The following is a 16605-nucleotide window of genomic DNA, read 5'->3' on the forward strand; positions in this document are numbered from 1 at the left end:
TTTCTATATACCACATCAACTGATCATCCATCCCTAGTCCATAGGGTTACTTAGTACAGTGGTAGTCTGCATAGTGTGTATTATTGATGAGAGATACTGGCTCTGCATATCGATGAACGTAGATTAGTTGATTCAGCATATGTGACATTCTCTTTAATAAATACATAATCATTGCTTGTAGAAGATTACTTGTATTTGGCTATGCTAAACAATACTTACATTGAAAATAATACCCAGGATACTCCAGGATGGTTAATTGTAATGATTCAGTAAGTAAGCATTCCACTGTAAGACTTAATTGCCTGCTCGACTGTATTAAATGTTGGCTGTAGATAACAAGCTTTTATTCCATGTCATGCCGTGTGTACATTAAAATGTTAAAATACTATTCTGAATCATTTAAGGTGTTCTGGGACCCAGACACTTTCCTGAGCTCCACAAAGCATTCAGTGGAAAAAAGCAATCTCTTAAATCCAATCTGTTCAAGATATGTTTCTTTAATTTTCCAGCACAGAAGTGGTCAAGTGCAAAAGACCATACTTCAAGTGACAAACGCTAAAGGGAATTGACATGTTCAGCTAGATTGCCCATGGGCTCTTATGTGACAGGATGGCTTGCCTAACAAGATGATTCATTGTACATAGGCACAGATAGGATATTTAGTCCAATAACCTGAGGCTTGTGAGAAGGTGAACCAAAAAGAATTAAACTGGAATTACAACAGGCAAAACAAACCTGTGAGTGCCGGCAGAATGTGTATTATCATCTGTCTTTACTGCTTTAGAAAACAAATATATGTCATATTTCTTAATATATAATTATTTATAAACTTCATATTTTGTACTCCAGTTTTACATCCATACACATCTTTTCATTTCCAGGTCACTAATTTTAATTCAATTGAAAGATTTACATGGAGTTGAAAGTTTGGAGTTCTCCACGTCATCATGTATTTTATAAAAAACAAAAGAGACACCGAGCACACTATATAGTGTAGAATGTCTGATAAATTTTGGTGGAAATAACCAGAAGATTTAAAAGGACCAAATGGCCTCTCACCTGATGAGGTTGTGACAATCGCTCACAACTACGTTTGGGGTTTACCGTCAGGTGGAGGAGGCAGCACGTCTGATGGACACCGGCCAAGGCCAGGGAAGATAGAGTTTTCAATGAAATGGAAAGACGGCGCTCTCAGGTCACAACAGGATTTTATTCAAAAAGACAATGATGCACAACGCTAAAAAATCGCCGCGTTCCGGGCACACCTGCCCTTTCTCAAGTGCGTAACTTCACACAAAGCTCGGTCAGTCTGGAAGATGTATACAAATTGTATGCCTTTGTATTGTATGGCATACAATTTGTATACATCTTCCAGACTGACCGAGCTTTGTGTGAAGTTACGCACTTGAGAAAGGGCAGGTGTGCCCGAAACACGGCGATTTTTTAGCGTTGTGCATCATTGTCTTTTTGAATAAAATCCTGTTGTGACCTGAGAGCGCCGTCTTTCCATTTCATTGAAAACTCTATCATGTATTTTATGGTTGCCCATGGTATATTTCCAATGTGGTGTCTTCTAATATGTTTGCACTGCAGTCAGCTTCCCCTGGGTTTTGCAATATGACTATGGGGGGGGGTGTATTAAAGAGGTCTTATGGCAAGATCAGTACTTTTCCACCACTATAACCCACACTGGTCAGAAGAATGAGGGTCTCCTGACCCTGTTTTGATAGGGTGGTGACCGTGGATGTGCTTGTACTCTACCTGAGACCCCATTATTGTGAGTTGTGATGGTTCCAGCTATGAGACCCAGAGTAGTCAGCCATGTATTACCTATCCTGTGGATAAGAGATGTATCGATCCTGTGACAAACCTATTAAGTATAAATACAATCTATACAGCAATTTCTTAAGGGTAGGAGGCAGAAAATCTGTGCAAGAACTCTTACTATGTGTTGTGAGAAAAAAGTGTACTGTGTACAAATGAACCAGCTTTGTAACATAAGCTCTTGTTCAGGCAGCAGACTGATTTTATAAATGGACACTGCATTATTTTTCTCCAATTATCAGTGAACCTGACAATGAAAATAACATAGTATGCCATACACAAATCTCATAAAAAGTACAGTTATGGAAAAATATTCATTTTACTGTTGTGCGTGATGAAACATTTACATTTGGTTAGGCAGTTATGTGGTTAACTCATGACAAAGTATCATAAGGAATATACAGGAAGATGGAGTTTTTTTGGGGAAAAAAAATATCTAATGGCAGGGAGGAAGAGAGAATTCTTTAAAAAAAATGTGAAAAATTGGGATTGCAGGTTTATAGTATTTGGAAAATACATAACCACATACAAGACATAGCCATCAACTCCATGTATATCATTTTAATAAACTGTACATATTATTGCATGTTAAATATTTCATAAATGCATAGTTGCACTGCATATATTCTAGGACATTATACATATTTATTTGGGAAATTACAATAGAAAGTAAAAAAGGGGGAGTGAACTGAAATATTGTCTGAAGACATCTGCAGCTATTCTATGAATGGCTCTATAGCTGCTCTCCTTGCCTCTCTTACAGCAGGCATTCTCAGCATGATCTCCTGAACCAATTATATTCTGAATTGAATACCGTCAACAAACTACCTGTATATAAATCCTATGTTCGTGATAAAGCTGACAAACTTTCCTTAGGGCTAGTCATGGTCTGCTGTCACAATAAACAAGCTTTGGCAATAGTACGTAGTCATCAAAACCATCTGCAAAGAGAGAATAGTAGTTTCAGTGCACAGTTGACCATCTCCTGTATCCTAATATTAAATTCTCACAGTTTGTTGGTAATAACCCCCTAGAATCTACAGGATTATACACAGACAATATTGGCTGTCAATGACAGCAGAAAAAAAATCAAAAATCAAGGAACAAATGTTTTAGTTTTGATCAATACAACTAACCCAAAAGTTTGCTGAAACTTTTATTATTTTGATACTTATATTTTAAACTACTTTACTTTTGTGATTTTCTAGGTGCGTGTGTAACATTGACTGCTCCCACATCAGTTTCAATCCAGTTTGTGCTTCCGATGGGAAATCTTACGATAATCCATGTCAAATCAAAGAGGCATCATGCCAGAAACAGGAGAAAATTGAAGTCAAGTATTTGGGTCGATGTCAAGGTAATGCCTGCAGCAAAATTCATTTTGAAGACAGTTTTTCATTATTTCTGCAGACAGAATTGCTAAGATATTGCTAAATGCTTGGTTGGTTGGTTGAAACTTCAGTTTGTATTTAGGACACTTAGTCAGTATACAGTGTTATACATATCATTCATCTGTCTTATTACATAATGTGGATTGTTATAGCATAATTCAGCAATATAGAATATAGGATTAAAGGAATGATGTGGTTCTATGTTCTATTGTGTTTTGCTTTGTCACTATAACTAAGGCATACTTAAAGAGAACCTGTCCTAATGAAAATGCAGTTTAATAGCATGCAGCATGTTTATGTATAGTTTAGTGCAAAAAGATTCAGTATTACTTGTCATTTTCATTTATACATTTCTGCTTTCTATGGTTAGAACCAGTCACCTACCTATGGGACAGTCCTGCTTAGCATGTATGACTCCAAACTATGCATACAGAGATAACTGTCAAGCTGATACAGTCAACTCAAAGGCTAGATAACTATTTCTGTACTCTAGAATGCAATGTGGGACTGAAGTGCCTAGGGCCCCACATGCTAAAGAATCACTGCCCCCCCCCCCACACACACACACACAGTGTAATGCTCCATAGTGGCCCCACACAGTATAATTTCCTCCTCAGAGTCTCCCCATAGCATAACATAATATGCTCCCCAGTGTCTTCACTGTATAAAGTTCAACAGTGGCCCCACATAGTATAATAGTCCCAGTAACTGAAAGCCTCTTGCGGCTTCAGGCAATCTCCATGTGTTTTGACAAATATTAATGAGGTTCTGCCCTCCAGCTCATTCTGGTTCTATTGTTGAACTCTGGAGTCTGAGTAGATCAGTGGAGGCCCAGGGGAGGTGAGTAAGAATAACAAACAGTAATTCTCAACTTGCCTCACCTCTCTTGGACGTCCTTGCAGTATCCAGAGCTTCCCTGGCATCCTCTTCAGACATTTGAAACCACATGTGGAGATATTAATGTGGGGATCAAGATTTGGGGAGCAGCTGTCATGTGGGATATGCCAGAGTCATAACATTAATGTGCCCCACATCCATCACTGAGGCCCAATCCTTGTGATGTCAGCCAGAAGCAGGAAGAGGCCTGAAGAGGATACCAGCAAGTCCAAACTTTTTTTGTAAAATTCAGGATTAGTGTGGCTCTGCCCATTCATTAGTATTCATTGGTATAACATCAGGGTCTACTAATGAAGTGGTTTGGCTAGTACTACTGCTCTGCTGTCCTGCAGCAAGAAGGCTCTATTGGAAAGGAGCCCTGGAAAATGTACATACATCACATGATGCCAGGGGACCAGTTGAAAGAAAAAGATATAAATAAATACATGGCACATTGTTGTGAATGTTTTCTAACAGAACTGTGGCTCAGTGGTTTGCACTGTGGCCTTTCAGCTCTGGAGTTTTAGATTTGTATCTGACCATGGACAACACCTGCGTGCATTTTTATATTCACCCCTTGTTCACATAAATTTCCTTGGGAACTCCAGTTTCCTTCAACACTCCAAAAACATACTAATAGATTGTGAGTTTAGATTGTGACCCCTATATGGGACAGTCACTGGAAATGTCTGCAAACAATTTTTTTAACTTCATAAATTTGTGGTTGTTTTTCATTTAAATCTTTCATAGCATTATTTATATGAAGCAAGTAAATAAATTAAACATTCTGATTTTACAGTAGCCACTGAGTTTCATGAAAGTAACTTCTTGTTTTGTAGACTGCTGTGTGGTCAGGGGATAGCATCAGCTTGGTCAGGGGATAGCATCAGCTTAGTCAGGAGATAGAATCAGTGTAGTCAGGGGATAGCATCAGCTTAGTCAGGAGATAGCATCATTGTAGTCAGGGGATAGCATCAGCTTAGTCAGGAGATAGCATCAGTGTAGTCAGGGGATAGCATCAGCTTAGTCAGGAGATAGCATCATTGTAGTCAGGGGATAGCATCAGCTTAGTCAGGAGATAGCATCAGTGTAGTCAGGGGATAGCATCAGCTTAGTCAGGAGATAGCATCAGTGTAGTCAGGGGATAGCATCAGCTTGGTCAGGGGATAGCATCAGCTTAGTCAGGAGATAGCATCAGTGTAGTCAGGGGATAGCATCAGTGTAGTCAGGGGATAGCATCAGTGTAGTCAGGGGATAGCATCAGCTTGGTCAGGGGATAGCATCAGCTTAGTCAGGAGATAGCATCAGTGTAGTCAGGGGATAGCATCAGCTTAGTCAGGAGATAGCATCAGTGTAGTCAGGGGATAGCATCAGCTTGGTCAAGGGATAGCATCAGTGTAGTCAGGGGATAGCATCAGATTGGTCAGGGGATAGCATCAGTGTAGTCAGGGGATAGCATCAGCTTAGCCAGGAGATAGCATCAGTGTAGTCAGGGGATAGCATCAGCTTAGTCAGGAGATAGCATCAGCGTAGTCAGGGGATAGCATCAGCTTAGTCAGGAGATAGCATCAGTGTAGTCAGGGGATAGCATCAGCTTGGTCAGGGGATAGCATCAGATTGTTCAGGGGATAGCATCAGTGTAGTCAGGGGATAGCATCAGCTTGGTCAGGAGATAGCATCAGTGTAGTCAGGGGATAGCATCAGCTTGGTCAGGGGATAGCATCAGTGTAGTCAGGGGATAGCATCAGCTTGGTCAGGGGATAGCATCAGCTTGGTCAGGGGATGGCATCAGCTTGGTCAGGGGATGGCATCAGCTTGGTCAGGTGATAGCATCAGTGTAGTCAGGAGATAGCATTAGCCTGGTCAGGGGATAGCATCAGCTTGGTCAGGGGATAGCATCAGCTTGGTCAGGGGATAGAATCAGCAATCTTTGCCATTGGAAGACAGGATTATAATGAGAGATAGCACTTCTATCATAAACTGAAGCAGAAACCACATTCTACAAACAATTAGATTTTTTTTTTTTTTTTTTTACTTCCTGGGGTATTTTACTCTATGTGTAGGTGAATGCTGTACAAAAATATGCAGAGCATGTTTAAAGCTTGGACAGGATGGCTGCCATCTAAATATTGCCAGAAGAACATACCACCCAAAAGCAAATCAGATTTCAAGTATGTAATATGTTTCAGTTAGAAATGAACAAACTAAACATGTTTGCCTCGAACCTTCCAAAGATTTTGAGCTCGTCCAAGCCTGTACATTATGTGGTTTAGTTTACAAAAATCAGCTCAACTCAGGTTTGTTATGTGAAAGCATGAAGAAAGCCGAGAAGAAGAATCACATAACTTTTGGGATCAGGCAGATTTCCCCATATTGCTTTGCAAGTAACCCTAATGACGAGACAACCAATCATAAGAGACCATAAAGAATGAAGGCTCCAACTACTTAATAGAACTTTTGGAGCCCCGTACTTCTTACTGCTCTCTTAGATCAGCAAGCAAAACAACTATCCATCCCCAGAATGCACATGAAATGATTTGGAACCACTTCTCTCATGCAGCCCCCACCATCTGGATCTCACTACCTGGACCAATCACAGAGATCTCAGTCTTGGACTATTTTGAATTAAGACTAAAAATCTATATCTTCAGTTTGTCATTTGAGGACAAATAACATCCTCGATATACATGGGATATAATATACTGTTTATTTAACCACTTGATTGTGCTTTGAGTCCATTGTGATAAAAGCACATTACAAATGCTAGTTGTTGTTATAGGTCAGATGTTACTGATGTTGCATAGGCAGTATTAAAAGCTCAAGCAGAAGTAGAAGGTGTCCATTCTGTAGGGCGAGATTAGAGAGATAGGGCCTCAGATTGAGACAGCAAATATACAAATACAATAGCAGTAGAAAATACAATAGCATATACAAATAATACACCATGGGGATTTTGGTGAACTGAAGTGTACTATGGGATGGAGAAGAAGACTTTGATTTGATTGCTAGAGTCTCTCTGTCTGTCTGTCACACTGTGTATATGAAGTTATATGTCATTGTTACCGTGCTGTAGAATATACATCAATCTCAATCGCTATTGTTACAGTCAAAACATTCAAATTCAATCTGTACTGTGTCAAAGACCAAAAATAGGTAGTTTAGGCATGTCATATGACACTCTTTTTGGATGAATCTGGTATAATTTGGCAATTTTTTTCCTTGCCAGATTCCCAAACCCAGTGAAGTACTGAAGACATTACCTCTTTATTTGCCTTTTTGTTTAAAGTGGTCCTGTAAAAACTGACCCTTGAAATTTGAAAAATGTATATTGACGTGAGTTTTTAAACAGGCTCTTTATTACTAGAGATGAGCGAGTAGTGTTTGATCGAGTAGGTGTTCGATCGAATACTACGGTATTCAAAATACTCATACTCGATCGAACACTACTAGCTGTCCGAAGTTTAAGGTTCGATGCAGAACCAGCGTTGATTGGCAGAATGCTATACATTCTGCCAATCAACGCTGGTTCTTCTCTTACCTTTAGAAGTTTTTTCCGTGCAGCGTCCCCGCGGCGTCTTCCGGCTGGAATTCACTCTGCCTAGGTATCCGGCCTAGGCAGAGCCGACTGCACATGCGCGGGCATGCCCTCGCATGTGCAGTCAGCTCTGCTCAGGCGTCAGGCCTGCCTAGGCCCCGATGCCTAGGCAGAGTGAATTCCAGCCGGAAGACGCCGCAGGGGCGCTGCGCCGGGAGAAGACTTCAAGGGGAATCCAGCCCGACCGTCACTCGTGGACTTGGTAAGTTTAATTTTATCGAATTTTGCGTACCCCTGAAACGAGCATTTCCCCCCATAGACTATAATGGGGTTCGAAATCAGTTCGAACAGCCGAACAGTGTGCGGCTGTTCGAATTGGATTTCGAACCTAGGACATTTTAGTGTTCGCTCATCTCTATTTATTACCAGTGGCTACCACCCATTTACCCATAGTTACATGTTACTGCCACATTACAGTAACTACAGTAGAGAGCTAGAGAGGCATTCGTTTAGGAGCCACCAGAATGTCATGTACCACCTTTGAAAATAACTGACTAGCAATTCCGATTGGGCTGAATTAAAGGGGTGTTCCCACGTCGCATACTCACCAGTCTTCACTGCTGTAAAATCTTCTTTCTTCCTGGTTTCTTGCATAATTTGGTGGGCGGGGTTTCACATGCAACCTGCCGTTTAGCTCCGCACCCAAATTTGCGTGTAGCTCTGCCCACCCATATTGGACTATGAAGTACAGGCAGCAGCAACTCCATTCTGTGTTACATACAGAGACTGCCTGTCTCTGCCATAATGAACACAATTGAATTATCTAGCCTGATAACTGGGAGAACAGAAGAAATGAAAGCAGCTCCTCTCCCCTATCTGATAGCAGGACCTAGGTCACATGGTGTAGACACAGGAATAGCTAGATACACAGGCTCGCTCCCTGCACTTAGGCCCTCCTCCCTCCCCCCTGAGAGCAGGAGATACATCACTTGACTCATGAGCAGCTAAGTCAGGGCTGTGGCCACAAAGAATTGAATAAAGTAAGATAGTGGACAAAGAAAGCAGTTTTGCTGAAGCAGTGTATTTAGGAAAAGTCTTACATCCACATTAACAAGCAGTATAGATAGGATCCTTGTGATGGGACAACCCCTTTAAACCTTTGTCTTTGTCAAACCCAAATCAAACTTTATTCTGGCACATTATGGGAGGTTTGGTGCGCTAGAAATGAAATCTATACCCCTAGGGGCTAGCATACATTTCAGGTATAAGTCATGTCCGTTTTCTGGCTTATAAATCTGCTGGGCTGAGGAAATCCCGTCCCATTCTCTTACCTTTTTTTGCAAATAAGTTAAAAAATGTGCAAATTTGGTGCATTTTGGGAACTGTCACTTGACAAAAATGGGCCACTTTGCATCAAAGACTAGTGTGGTAACTTTCATAAATTCTTTGTTTGTGTGATATGGTCTCTGAGAGGTATTGATGGTGGCAAACTGAAAGATCAGGAAGGAAGATCACAGGTTTCTACTATGATTTCTTGCCCTGTACATCTTCCAACATGCAGTACTTGACAACTCTACTGAAACAAATGAATTGTTTAATTCTTATGCAAATGAGATGTTCTGTGCACTCAGGGTATGGCCTTGCTGGCTACAGCACCCGATTTGCCTGAGCTCCACCACATAACATAAAGTCCCAATGTGCAGTGACCACAGGGGAAAATAGGGTTTGCAGCAGATTTGGCCATTTAGAAAAGCTGATTTTCTCAGCAGCAATATTGCACTTTGACTCAAAATGGTATATTCCCCTATGCCATTAAAGGCCCCTACAATTGCATAAGAGCTATATAGAAGCAATTATGGTAATTATATATTCTCTTTAGGTCTCCCAGATGCTGATAAAAGCTCAGGGGATAACTGCAATATCCTCCTTCACTGCCCTAGAGTCAGATACTTCATTATTATACTTAACCCTGACATCAGAAAGCTGTACTTACAATGGGTGATTTATAGAAAATATAAATGCAAGACAAGCAAAGACCCAGAACACTTACCTTGTCCCTTAATTTATGTAAATTTAAGATGTTGGAACAGCTTATCAAATTACATGATACTAAAAAAAATCTTTCTATGCTTCTATACCCCTTTGTACAGCACCCTCAAGTGTAACTAAACTTTTGAACATATTTTGATTTTCTGGCTGTATTTGTGTCATAAAGAAATGTTGTAATATACTTTAAATAACACATTTTGGCTCCTTTCTGTGAAATCCTGCATGTTTTCACTCTTCCCCTTGTTTCTGTATTGAGAGCTGTTTCTGCCTCTCACTGATTGTTACTGTGTACAGGAATACGGGGCTGTGTAACATGTAGAGAAAAGAAGTGGAGGGTCACTTCAAACAGTTATATCTCAGACATTATAAAATGTAAAAGTCAGCTTTTTCTTGCTTTGTCACCTACAAACTTTAGTGTCAGATGAAAGAGGAGATTCTCTTTTTTTCATGTGATACTAAGACTGCACTGCTATCTAAATTATTACCAGGGATATCACTGGTTGGGATTAGAATATTTATATACAGCTGTATAATATGTATGATTATATATTAGATCTGTGCCATCCCATGCTACTTGAGCATCCCTTATTCCTTATTTCTCTCTCTTATTTATATAACTAGTAGAATACCTGTAACTTCGCTTGTGGAAAATATGGTAAACTGTTGGTTATGCTAGCTAAAGTAAAATGTTCAGTGTCACACTGTAATTGACATTTTCAGAGTGATACAGTAAAAGAGGGACAAAATGTGCAGTGCACTATTTGCGCCGCTGCATATTTAGCTCCGCCCATGTTTATGTTGACGCCAGCCATTCTCATTCGTGTTTCATGTGCCCCCACACAGTATAATCCTCCTACAGTCACCTGTAAATTATATGCCTCCCCTCCATCTCTGCCCAAGTTTCATGTCCCCCCTTCCATTTCTGCCCCAGTTTCATGTCCCCCTCTATCTCTGCCTCAGTTTCAACATTTTTACAGATTTTACATATTCAATACATATTATGTAGTATAAACTATTACAACTATTTTTTAAACAATTTTTTATCAAAAATTAAAATTTATGCATCTTACACAAACATCTAAAACATTTACACGCAATTAGCAACATAGTGCAGCCCTTCCCCCTCCCTCCAGTGTCATCTATAAGTAGTTCATGGACAAAAGAGTAAAATTGATTTACAGTCACACAACTATCTATTGTAGGGCTTCAGTGATGAAAGCTCCCTGTATAGTAAGCAATAATGACAATCTTACTATGGGGCAGTTTTCGCCTGACCAATATTGCTTTTCCGTAAGGCTGCTTGCACACTACAGTAACACTGCAGTCTACAGGCCGTGAATTCTACATCTCCCTAGGCTTCTATGGAGCCTTCAAAATTCACAGCTTTGTGCACAAAGAAGTCTATGGAACCGCCAAATACATGGCCTAGAGGCCCATGAAAAATACTATAGTGTGCAAGCAGCCACTAATGATACCAGATGTGTTTTTTCAGTGCGTGCGTGTATGTGTATATATGCATGTGTGCATGCACATGTGTATGGTCCGTGTATATGTGCACGTGTGTTATCCATGTGTATGTATGCGTGTGTGCATGCACGTGTGAGGTCCGTGTATATGTATGCATGTGTGTGTGCGTGCGTGTCTTTATGTGTGTGTGTGCACGTGTGTGATCCATGCGTATGTATGCGTGTGTGCATGCATGTTTGTGGTCCATGAATATGTGTACTTGTATGTGCCCATGTGATCCATGTATTTGTGTAGGCGGATTGTAAGTGTGCATGCGTGCAGTAGTTATGTGTGAGTACACATGTGTTCTATCTGTTCGTCCGTGTGCATAGTGTACATCCGTCTGAGTGTGTTTGCATGCGTTTGTGGTCCTTGTGTGTGTGGGCGTGTATGTGTGTGGTATTTATGGGGTGATGTTTGTGTTGTGTGTGTCTAGAGTGGTCTGCTGTTTGTGTGGTGTGTTGTGGCATTTGTGTGGTGTTGTGCTTGTGGGTTGGTGTATGTGTGCTGTCTGTGTGATGTTTATATGGTGTTTGTGAAATGTTTGTGTGTGGTGGTGCAGCCCCTTTCCCCTTTAGCAGCAACTCTTTGGTGCCGTCGCTATAATCCGTCCCTGTCAGTCACAACTGTTGTTTTCCCCTCAGCACTTTCACTTTCATTTTTCCCCATTAAATGTATAGGGCCTAACTTCGAGGGCTCCAATCTCATGATGGGGGGACGCTAACGAGATGTAACCTGCACAGTATTCTGCTCCTGTGGGTGGAGAGAGGGTGTGCTAAATTTCACCCAAATCGGGCGAGAACTGTGGATTTGTATAGAGCAGACTACTACAGAATTTGAGTTTTATATATAGAGAGATATTATTAACCCCTGTTTTTTCTATTGCCTTTAGAAATCTGTACACTGCTCCTCACTGGAGTACAGGTTGTGAGCTCATGTTAAATTCAGGGAAGCTGAGTCTAGAAGCAGTGGTCACTTCAAACAGATAGGTCTGGGGCATTTTAACACCTAGTGGATCTGGTGTCATATGACGAGACAAGATGTCACAGGAAGGAGACAAAGGTCTCAGGTAGCAAAACGCTGCTAAAACAAATTACTGCAGGAAAAACACAGAAAAAAAGTATTGCATTTTTTTCTACAAGATTACTCAATGAGATTTTGCTAGAATTAACCCTGTATTTTTCCTTCTCCTATTGAAAAATCCTTCTCCAATATGGAAGATGCTTGTGAATCCACAATTAAAATGATCATGGTTTGTGTTTTTAAAAACACAGCTTTTCCACAGCTTTCTTTTCTGCAATGTGTGAATGACATTAATGAAATCTCAGTCACTATGCTGATACTGTAAAATACAGCTGTGTTTCTTTGTTTTAAGAACAAACAGATATACAAAGTTTAGGGCTACAAATAACACAATGAGTATACTGGACCCCAAAGAGCTGACTTGAATATCTAGATTTGAATGGCTTTTGTTACCTTTGGAACAAGGTATCATTGTGCAGCGTGTTCAGTATACCAATATTACAAGTGGTAATGGTTTATGCTATATCACATTTGATGTTTTGTTCCAATTGTCATAAATCATGATACTAGGTAATATACATATACCAGAGATATCCCATTGTAGGAATTATTATGGTGATCTCAGTTCAGGAAGTTCCTTGATCTTAGAACTGCCTTCACATTGAGTAGGTTTTCATTGAGTAGATTTGTTAGTTGAACAGTTGCCCCTGGTCGTGTTTTTTCATTCATATATCAGCTATATAATTAATCATATTTTTTTTATATGTACTACCGTAATATTTTCTAGAGAACAAGAGCTGCAGTCACCTAGTATGGCCATGTCCTTGGTAAGACTTGTGTATTTGGGAAGTGAGTGCATTGACTGGTTATCTAGTAGCTTCACTACAGGACTACATAAAAAACAAAAAAAAACTTTGCAAGTCTTCAGTAGGTGATACCTTTTTTAATGGCTAACTCATAATGATGACAGAATATGACGTTTCGAAGCTGTACGGCTCACTCATCTCATTTCGAGCCGTACACACGAGCGCTTCCCATTCACTTCAATGGGAGTTCTCGTACAGAAAAAAGCAGCCATTCATTTCAATGGGGAGCGCTCGTATGCCGGCTCCCATTGAAATGAATGGGATATGCTTTATATGCGCTGATTCTGAACGTGTTTTAACGTTCAGAATCAGTCAGCGTATCCGTAGTGTGAATGGGCCCGTACACATACCAGGATTCCTTTTGAACATCAGACAGTGACGACTCCAGGTTATTTTTGAGTACATTGTATGTACTGTAGAAGGCCCTAAAGAAGCCCCAGTTCTCAGTATTTAGAAGTGAATTTCGTTTTCCAGCAGCTCTTTCAGACTTTTATAAGTAAGGCTTTGCCTTCAGTATTACTTATCTGCTTAGCTGTCTTTAATTTCATTTTGTGTTATTTCACTTTGACATTTTGGGGGCTTTGGAATCAATTACTAGTTTTCCATAGAGACTTGGTCTCAGGGTACAATAATATAAATTAGAATTTACAATGGTTGTCCGGGGACTAATTCATATTGTAACTTGAGGGATTACTTTACAATATCAAGAGGCAAAAGGTCATGGCATTAAGATAAAGTATGTCATTCATATACAGTGCATTATAATGCAACAATGTTATAGACATAATGGATAGCCTCAAGATTGTAATGCTAATTGGAATCGGGATGTAGATTGTAGACAATAAAAGTAGGCTATTCCTATCTAGAAGAGCTTAGGGTTGGTATCATGTCCAGAAATATCTCCAAATACTTTTAATAGTACTTCCAAAATGGCAAGATAATAAATAAAAAATAATTCTACCTACATAAAATTATATATATATATATATATATATATATATATATATATATATATATATATATGTTAGAAAAAGAATATTTATCAGTATCGATTTTTAGGACTAGAACTAAACTGTTGTTTAAGCTTAATGGTAAAATAACATTTTTTTATTTCCTTTTAAGTAACTGTTTCTTTGAGGACAGTGAAAGTCAGCGGCTGTTGTCCTGTCCTCTACCTAGCGCTTTGAAACATGACATCAGAAATGAACACACAGCATTCCTGTCACAGTGTCATGCAGGGAAAGGAGAGATGTAAATAGTGAAATGCCGCTGAAATGCCAGTTTTAGGTGTATATCTAAGATGACACTTTTAAAACATCACAACACCTGGTAAATTAAAAGACATGTCCACTAAAATATTGTAGAAATCTGAATATTTCATTTTATTGGAGTTGAATTGTCACTTTTTATTTACTATATATATTTATTTCTGTTAAATTTTAGAAGAAACAATATGTTTAAGGGTTATAACAGCAAATTGTTGTTAAGATAGTAATAACTACTTTTTGTCATGAACCCTACCACCTAGACTTACAGAAACAGCCAAACAGTGCAATACTATACAGCACATATGGCTCGGCCCTAGGTGTAGCTATGGGTCAGGGTAGTCCACAGGTCATGAGTTAGGAGAACTTTGCTTGGCTTTTTTATAAAGGGATTCTATCATTAGAATCCTTTTTTGATTTACCACCACGTCGGAAAAGCCTTAAGAAAGGCTATTCTTCCCCTACCTTTAGAATATCTCTCCATGTCGCCATTCTGAGGATATTCCCGTTTTTTGACATATGCAAATGGCTCTCCAGACAGCAACGGTGTGGTCCTCCTGCGCTCAAATCCCTGTGCTGCCTGAAGACTCTCCAGCAATGCCCTCCATCTTCTTCTCGAGACCCCCTCTTTGCTGCATCCAAAAGTACCGACTGTGCATGTCCGTCAGCCATTTTCCTGTGGCCAAATGGGCAATCGTGTAAGAGGCCACAGGAAAATGGCCAATGGACATGCAAAGTCAGCATTTTCAGATGAAGACACGGCAAAGAGGCAGACTTGAGAATAAGATGGAGGGCGTCGCTGGAGAGTCTTCAGGCAGCACAGGGGATACCCCCTGTGCAGTCCGGAGACTCATTTGCACACATCAAAAAACGGGAATATCAACAGAACAGTGGCATGGATAAGAATTCCAAAGGTAGGGGAAGAATAGCCTTTCTTAAAGCTGTTCCGACATGGTGATAAGTCAAAAAGGGATTCTAATGATGGAATCCTTTTCAAATCTGGCTGTAAGGCTGCTTTCACATGTCAGTGTTTGGTCAGTGATTTTCATCAGTGATAGTGTGCCAAAACTAGGAGTGGGTACCTCCTCTGCAGTGTTGGTTTGCGAAGGTCTCCCAGGTGGCTAGGTTTGAGGAACTTCTAAGTTGGTCTCATGGCTACCACGATAAATTCCTAAAAATTTGGAAACCTTGGCTCCTGGATCAGAATACTTCCATCTCATCTGATACCTGAGCTTAGCTCTTTTCGGTTTTGGAACCGCTTGTAATTGCTCTTGTCCTTTGAACACTTTATGATTCCCCCCCATTCCCCTCATGTACCCTCCCCCTTTCCTTTTCCTCCCCCCTCTATTTCCCCACCGCCACTTGTTCATCCGGTATGTGTTATAACTGTTTAAAATTTTGTCTTATTTCAAATGATAGTATTCAACTTTGTTTGCAATCTGTTTCATTCTTGTATCCGCGTAACTTTGAGTTCATTCGCTGATTTTCGTTGTCATTTTCTCGAGCTGTATTTTCATTGTATTTTGTACTTTGTTAATAAAAAGAGAATTTAAATCAAAACAAAACTAGGAGTGGGTTAAAAACACAGAACAGGTACAAATATTTCTATTTCTACATGATCTCTATGTAGTCTCCACTCCTAATTTTGGCTCACAATTGCTGAACAAAATCACTGACCAAACACTGACATGTGAAAGTAGGCTTAGGGTAAGTTCACATGGGGTTTTTTTGGATTGTAACCTGAGGCGGAGGCCTCCTCAGGTTCTGACCCAAAAGCCGGGTAGCCGTGACTGAAAGCTGATGCACTGCATCGGCATCCAGCCGTGCACTCCGCTCTGGGTTAGGCCCAATGAATGGGCCTAGTCTGGAGGAGGGATGGTCTTCAGGCCGAATCGCGAGGTGAAATGGCCTGAAGAATGAGCATCTGAAAAAACAGCTCTCAGAAAAAACTCTTGAGCGGCTCCCATTGAAATCAGACAGTTATGGCCTCAAAATCCTGAGCAAAAATCTCCGTGTGAACTCAAACTTAATGTAAGGAATAGAGATTATTTGAATACTAGATTCAAATAGTTTCGAATACCTCCGTTCCCATAGGAATGCATTGTAGCGGCCGCACACCAAAGGGATAAGCAGCGGCTGGATGCGCCGGCTAACATGCATTCCTATTGAGCGAGTTATTCGAATCTAGTATTCGAATTAACTCTAGTCAGGAATTTGCCAAGATGGGAATAACCTTTTAAGTCACATGAGTTCATTCAAGTCATCAAGTA

General features: G+C 40.2%; 1 protein-coding gene across 1 annotated transcript in view; it reads left to right on the plus strand.

The window, feature by feature from the left end:
- TMEFF2 (transmembrane protein with EGF like and two follistatin like domains 2) overlaps positions 1-16605 on the plus strand; it is a 482652-nt gene that overhangs the window by 306003 nt on the left and 160044 nt on the right. The window contains exon 6 of the mRNA XM_075285434.1: positions 3033-3181. Coding sequence (XP_075141535.1) covers positions 3033-3181 — 149 coding nt within the window. The remainder of the gene's footprint in view (positions 1-3032; positions 3182-16605) is intronic.

Source organism: Leptodactylus fuscus, chromosome 8 (assembly GCF_031893055.1).
Source record: "Leptodactylus fuscus isolate aLepFus1 chromosome 8, aLepFus1.hap2, whole genome shotgun sequence".
Lineage (NCBI taxonomy): Eukaryota > Metazoa > Chordata > Amphibia > Anura > Leptodactylidae > Leptodactylus > Leptodactylus fuscus.